The 7,341-nt window shown below is 43.5% G+C and overlaps 1 protein-coding gene across 1 annotated transcript; it reads right to left on the minus strand.

The window, feature by feature from the left end:
- Nucleotides 1-640: 640 nt before the first annotated feature.
- LOC123401811 (ribonucleoside-diphosphate reductase large subunit) lies at nt 641-6,069 on the minus strand. The gene is made up of 17 exons (XM_045095660.1): nt 5,604-6,069; nt 5,445-5,506; nt 5,252-5,339; nt 4,195-4,458; nt 3,875-4,115; nt 3,718-3,794; nt 3,386-3,556; nt 3,222-3,314; nt 2,986-3,135; nt 2,808-2,894; nt 2,563-2,727; nt 2,363-2,482; nt 1,751-1,953; nt 1,520-1,669; nt 1,288-1,435; nt 1,066-1,149; nt 641-971 (listed from the first exon to the last, which is right to left on the minus strand). Exons 1-17 carry the CDS (start codon nt 5,829-5,831, stop codon nt 864-866), a joined length of 2,439 nt encoding a protein of 812 aa, XP_044951595.1. The 5' UTR covers nt 5,832-6,069; the 3' UTR covers nt 641-863.
- Nucleotides 6,070-7,341: the final 1,272 nt, after the last annotated feature.

The following is a 7,341-nucleotide window of genomic DNA, read 5'->3' on the forward strand; positions in this document are numbered from 1 at the left end:
CACGGATCGAGACGGGTACTTGTCATCTCATATGACGGAGAGATATCTCTAGGCCCTCTCGGTAATACAACATCATAAATAGCTTGCAAGCATGTGACTAATGAGTTTAGTCACGGTATCTTGTATTACAAAACAAGTAAAGAGATTTGCCAATAACAAGATTAAACTAGGTATGAAAATACCGATGATCGACAATCCTACTTTGTGTATTAGTGGCACGAACGAATATTGTTCGGAGTCTCAGATAACATCCCGGACATCACGAGGAGATGCGAGTCAAGGATAAACTTGCAACCGAGACAAATACACAAAGCTACAACACAAGTTGCAAATTAAGAATGTACTTGCTCTGAGACAAATAGAAAAACATTAATCCTAGTGCTTAAATTCACCGGCTAGAAATTTAGATTGAGATAATATATTGCATCTAGATGTGAAATAGAATCCTATTTATTTTATCCCTTTAATGATTTTTGCAAGCACAAAATCACACCAAAAGTTCAAAAAAAACATACCTAGGACAATTTTATAAATTCAGAATACAAGATACTGTTCAATCACAGCCTTGTTTTTTGCCTTAAAAGCTACTGGAATTCTTCAAGTTGGACAGCACAGAATAACTTCTGGACAGTACAAGAACGAAGATAAGTGTTTCAGGCATATATTATACACTTAGATATATAGGTGGCATATATATATACACGCGCAATAGCATAGTGCGCAGAGGTTCCGGAGCAAGGCTTGCTTTTAATTCAGAGTTCATCATGCATAGACAGATTACCACTACAGATATAGCATCGAATCGAATGACAAGCCAACAGTAAGAGGATAGTATAGGTTAGCGTAGGGTGCCGCGGACGAATCTAGCTTCCACATGCCAGGCAGTCCTCCCGGTTGTTCAGGGAGCAGGTCACCTGCGCCATCTTGGCCTCGAGATCCTCTTCCTCCTCGGCATTGGCAGGCTTCTTATCCTGCATGTTCGGTGTCGCTCAAGGTAAGGTAAGGATCATGCCGAAGCAGTTGAGTGAAGAAAAATATGGTTCTGCAATTCGGTGAAGTGTTCACCTTGAGAAGACTAGTGTCCACTGTGAATTTGATCGCATCCGCAGCAGCCCGTGTCCTCAGATAGTACATCCCAGTTTTCAGGCCCTGGCACACGAAGGAACAACGAAGCAGTGGCATAAAGAACAGTGTTATATCATGCAAAATTACAAGCTCAACGCTGAGTGCTGAACTTTTCAGTAAAATCGCATAGTGCTAGAACAGTATTGAAATTAACAAGCAAACCTTGGACCATGTGTGGAAGTGCAGGGAAGTTAGCTTCCCGGAGTTGGCTTGATCCATGTGGATATTAAGGCTCTGACTTTGATCGATATAGCAGCCACGGTCCACAGCCATGTCCACAACAGTTTTCTGCTTGATCTCCCAAACAGTCCTGGTTCAATGATAAAGAAAAGTTAGAAACGTATGAACCGACACCTTGTGAAACTAAAGCATGGGATGATCTTATTTCACATACTTGTAAATTGCTTTCAGATCATCTGGGATCTCAGTGATCTTTTGGACAGAGCCATCGTCATAGATAATATTGTTTTTCAGGACAGGAGACCAGATACCCATCTCGGTCAGATCATGGAGGAGATGCTTGTTCACTACAACAAACTCACCACTGCCAAGAGAAAAATAATTGTGTTGCATCTAAGAATGGAAAAGTCAACAGCTCGGAACTACAAGGAGCAGATATGCAAACCTTAGGACTCTTCGACTGTAAATGTTTGACGTGTATGGTTCAAAGCACTCGTTGTTGCCAAGAATTTGACTAGTAGAAGCAGTGGGCATTGGAGCCACCAGAAGAGAGTTCCTTAATCCAACTTTGGAAATCATCCCCCTTATTGCTGGCCAGTCCCATCTGTCTGATGGCACTACATTCCACATATCAGGTTGAAGAATGCCCTGAACAAAAGTGTATTGAGGAGAACCTTAGAAATAATATTGGCTGCTAAAATGCTATTAAGGAACAAAAGGACCCCATTCAAGAAACAATATCATCGTGTGAATACACTTATTGCACTAGCACAAGCACAAGTTTTCAGTTAAGTGGTTAATTAAGCTCAACCTGATGGGAACAGCAGTGCTGAGAAGAGCCTATCTCACAGGTATAATTGTTTAATTCTTCAAAGTTGTAAGTAAATCATGCTAAAACTGCATCTCCTTAAATAACTTACCACTAATGGTGAGCACAGAAATAATTTTATTGTTTTCTACCATCAATTAAAGTTTATGTGACAAAATGTGTAGTTCAACATAATCACACCATATATTCAGCACAAATGACAGGTGTATTTACAGACATGAAACAAACCTTGCTGACTGGGCACCCATCATAAGTTTCATAAGGACCTTCTTTTGCAGCAATTTCAGCAGAAGCTTTCAATGCATGATAGTAGATAGTCTCAAAGATATCCTTGTTTAACTGCTGGGCCTGAGAAACAATTCCATTATAATGAGTATCAGTTAAGTACAAAATGAAATGACCATACTTGAATTAGCTTGAAAATGTACCTCTGGTGAATCAAATGGCATGCCAAGTAAAATGAAAGTGTCTGCTAAGCCTTGAACACCTATTCCAATTGGCCTGTGCCTCATATTTGACGTCCTTGCTGTCTCAATAGGGTAGTAGTTGATATCAATAATTTTGTTGAGATTCCAAGTAACAACTGAAGTAATCTGTCATATATTCAACAGTTTGTTAGTTAGAACTCAGACTAATGGTACAGGATCCCACAATAAAGATGAGCCAGACAAACCTCAGCTAATTTATCAAAATCGAAATATCTATTTTTTGACCCAATGCTGCCAACAAGCTTAGCTGGATGGGACTCTATCGGAACACCCTGAAACATCAAATGTACAGGGTCAAGTAATGCACACACGTTGCCAGGTTACAACCGCTAACGAAGAAGCTCAGCAGCCATCAGCACATACCTTTTCTCTTACAAAACGTGGCAAAGCAATTGATGCCAGATTGCACACAGCAGTTTCAGTGGGACTTGTGAACTCAACTATCTCTGTGCACAAGTTGGAAGACTTAATTGTGCCCAGATTTTGTTGATTACTTTTTCTGTTGCAACTGTCCTGCACATCATCATCATCAAGGACTTTTTAAGCCAAACCATTGGAAGAGAAAGAAGTGTTCAGGGACTTGCAAAATTTAGACAAACCTTGTAAAGCATATATGGTGTTCCAGTTTCTATCTGTGCCTTCAAAATTTCAAACCAAAGGGACTGTGCTGAAACAATTTTCTTGGCTTTGCCCTGAAATCACGCAGCTATGTTATTACATGTTTTGTCACTTCAAGATATATGTACCATCTAGTTCAGCTTACTTCTCTTTCATATTTATTGTACAGATTCTGAAACTCATCTCCCCAGCAATCAGCCAAACCTGGAGCTTCACTGGGACAAAATAATGACCATTGCTCATTTTTTTGCACCCTTTCCATGAATAAATCAGGAATCCAGAGAGCATAGAAAAGGTCCCTGGCACGATTCTCCTCCTGTAAATTACACATATTGAGGGTGAGATGGGGCAGTACAAGATAATAGCATGAGGGTCATGACCAAATGCCAAAAAAAGTAAATCCAAACTGGTAATCAGTTTCTAGTATCTCTGCCTGAAAGTGTTACATGTTACTTCAAGTCATTCAAGAACGTTTACCTTTCCATGGTTCTTTCTCAAATCAAGGAACTCATAAATATCAGCATGCCAAGGCTCCAAGTATATAGCAAATGCACCTATAAAAATAGGAATCTGTGAGAAATCCTTAAGAATATGCAAACTGGGTGGGACTAACTGAGTAACTGATGATATTTACCTTTTCTCTTGCCTCCACCTTGATCAACATAGCGTGCAGTGTCATTGAAAACACGTAGCATGGGAACAATTCCATTAGAAGTTCCATTTGTTCCACGAATGTAACTGCCAGTAGCCCGGACGTTGTGAATTGAAACACCAATCCCTCCAGCTGATTTGCTTATGGAAGCACATTCCGAGAGAGTATCATAAATTCCCTCAATACTATCGTCTTTCATGCAGACAAGAAAGCAGCTGCTTAACTGCATCACAAATAATAGGAATATGAATACACAGCTTAACCATCAATATTGAATTGTTTTATGGTAGAAGGTGCAGTACTTGAGGCCTTGGAGTGCCAGCATTGAAAAGGGTTGGGGAAGCATGAGTAAACCAGCGCTGAGACATCATGTGGTATGTTTTGACAGCAGACTCAATATCATCCTTGTGTATCCCAACAGAAACCCTCATTAACATATGTTGCGGTCTTTCCACAACTTTCCCACCAACTTTCAGTAGATAGGACCTCTCAAGCGTCTTAAACCCAAAGAAATCATAGTCAAAGTCTCTATCATAAATTATCTCACTGTCCAGGCGTGTAGCATTCTGAAATGATACAGCAATCAGAAATTCCATAAGCATATATATTCTGTTTTTTCAGAAAAGTAATTTTGTATTTCAATGAACAGCACAAATAAACCAATATGAAATGAAGCATCTGAAAACTATCAATGCACAAGACGGAGAACAATGTAACAAAATGGTCTAATTAAGGACAAAATCATCAAACAACTAAAACGAAAAAACAGTAAGTACAACATTGCAAATTGCAACACAACACATGAACAACCAGCTACTCATGTAAGTGCAGACTCACTAGCTAACCAATTCACATGTGTGCCAGAGTGCCAGGCGATCATGTTTAGCATGTTACAAGCGGTGGCATTCTGAAATAATACAGCACTCAGAATTTCCATAAGTAACATTGTACATCTGTTTTTTTAGAGAAGTAACACTACTGCATATCAGTTAACAACACAGATACTCGCATATGAACTGAAGCATCTAAAAGATTAAAACTATCAATGCACAAGACATGGAACAATGTAACAAAAGAGTCGGATTAAGGACAGACTCATCAACAAACCAAAATGAATAATAAGTACAGCAAAAGGCATTGCAAATTGCAACACTAACATGAAGATAGACGGCTACTTATGTCAGTGCGACCATAATAACTAGCCAAATCCCGACAGTGCCAGAGTGCCAGGTGGTCATGTTTAGCATCTTACATCTACAATCTCCTTAGTTACGATATGTAGTCAAACGACTCAGGCCATCTAAATGACAGGAATAGAGCATGTTCCCACAGAAGACACGGTTAGCATCTAGACCGCACCTTCATGATGATCTCGTAGACATCATCTGCGATCAGGGGAGCCATCAACCCAGACCTCTCGTTGAAATGTGTGTACATGACCTTCACCCTGCACACGGAGAGCAACACTGATCATCAGTCAGAGAAAGGGGGGGGATGAAACGTATCATCAGGAATTTCGTCCTGTACACGAGAAAGAAGGGAAGGCGCGTACGTCTCTGAGAAGGACTTCATGGTGTTCTTGTGCAGGTTGGAGACGGCGATCCTGGCCGCGAGCTGCACGGCGCGAAGGAGCGGCAGGACCACTTATATAGTTAACAATCATCGAGGCGGCTGGGCATGGGATGGGGAGAGAGGAGTGGGAGTGGGGTACCGATGCGTAGTCGGGGTGGGAGGCGGTCATGGCGGCGGCGGTCTCGGCGGCGAGCTCGTCGAGCTGGGAGGTGGTGACGCCCCTGTAGACGCCGGCGCAGACCTTCTGGGCGACGAGGACCGGGTCGCAGTGGTCCTGGCTGAGGCCGTAGGCGAGCTTCTTGAGCCGCGCCGTGATCTTGTCGAAGTGGACCGCCTCCTGCCGCCCGTCGCGCTTCACCACGTACATCGCGCCGCCCGGCCCGGCCTTCCGTCGAACACCTGGCGGGCGGGCGGGCGGGCGGGCGCGGGAGCCGGGGCGAGAGGGGAGGCTATCGGCGGTGGCGCGGCGAGGAGGGGTTCGGAACGGCCTCCGGCTCGAGGGATCGGCGGTGGCTTTGGAGAGACGGAGGAAAGGGGATTGTTTTGGGAGCGGAGGCTGGAGGTGGGGGGCGCTTTGGAGGAGGAGCGCGGGAGCGGGGGAAATGTTTTCGCGCGCGATTTTGGGTGCGGGAGGTTGGTGGTGGTGGTGGGAGGCCTGCGTGAGTGCTTGCGTGGGGGCAGGGGCCCCACGTTTCAGTGAGAGTGGGAGCGCGGGAGCGCCTTGTGTGCTCCGTCCGTGCCCAGCCGGATTTAAAAAGCGTGAATTTTGCTCGATGGTTTCCGGGAATTTCGTGGAGGGCTGATTGGTCTTTGTATAAGGGCATGTTCGGAGACCCTCCAGCTCCTGCTTCGCTCCCGGAGCAGCTGGAGTGGTAGTGCAAACTTATGGAACGGGGAAACACAGACTTCGCACATCCTTGGATCTGACGGAGCTGGAGGTTTTTCGAACACCTCCTAGGTCGGTACAAAGTTTGTGGTGCGATGTCAAGCCTCGTCATCGTCATCATCTCTTCCTAGTTGAAGCCGAACAAACTTTAACATAGTAGACAGTCGAAAAATCATGGTGTTAAGGACAAAGAAACTAGCGTACCACTGCTATTTCTGTAGGAGTTGTTGAATTCCTGAATAGAAAGGATGATGTAGCACAGTAGCATAAGTTATTTCACTCGATTAAGAATCAAGGTTTATCGAACCAGTAAAGATAAATATGTGTAGACATGATCATGGTAAGGTTGAACCTACTGCAAAGCACCTTCCCACACTGAAGATTAATCAATCAAACTTGGCTAAAAGTAGATCGAAGAGAAATACAAAGCTATACAATTATGCAAATAGGTAAGCTCAAGAACTGAAAATAGATCAATGTTTGATATGATCATAAACACACTATTCATCAGATCTCAACAAACACATCACAAAAGATTATATCAGATAGATCTTATAGAAGATCATTGTATTGAAGATCAAAAGAGAGAGAAAGTCATCTAGCTACTACTATGGACCCATAGTTCTTGTACGAACTACTCACACATTATCATGGAGGCAGCAGTGTTGTTGAAGATGGTCTCCCCAATGATTTCCCCCTCTAAAGGAGTAACGGAAAAAGTGCTCCAGATGGGATCGCGACGGAATAGAGGCTCTGCGAGCGTCATAAAGTTATTTCGGGTCTTGCTCTGGGGGTTTTTGTAACAATGTGGAATTTTCAGACTAGGAATTAGGGCAACCCAAGCCATGAGGAGGGGAGGGGGCAAGTGAGGGGCGCCACCTCGCATGACGTGTTGAACTGGCTTGTGTGCTCCTCGTGAGTCTTCTCATCCTCCCCGAAAGCTTCTATGGTCTCTTGTGTTCAAGAGAAGAAAAAAAAAGGTCTGTCGTGT

Source organism: Hordeum vulgare, chromosome 6H (genome assembly GCF_904849725.1).
Source record: "Hordeum vulgare subsp. vulgare chromosome 6H, MorexV3_pseudomolecules_assembly, whole genome shotgun sequence".
NCBI classification, from domain to species: Eukaryota; Viridiplantae; Streptophyta; class Magnoliopsida; order Poales; family Poaceae; genus Hordeum; species Hordeum vulgare.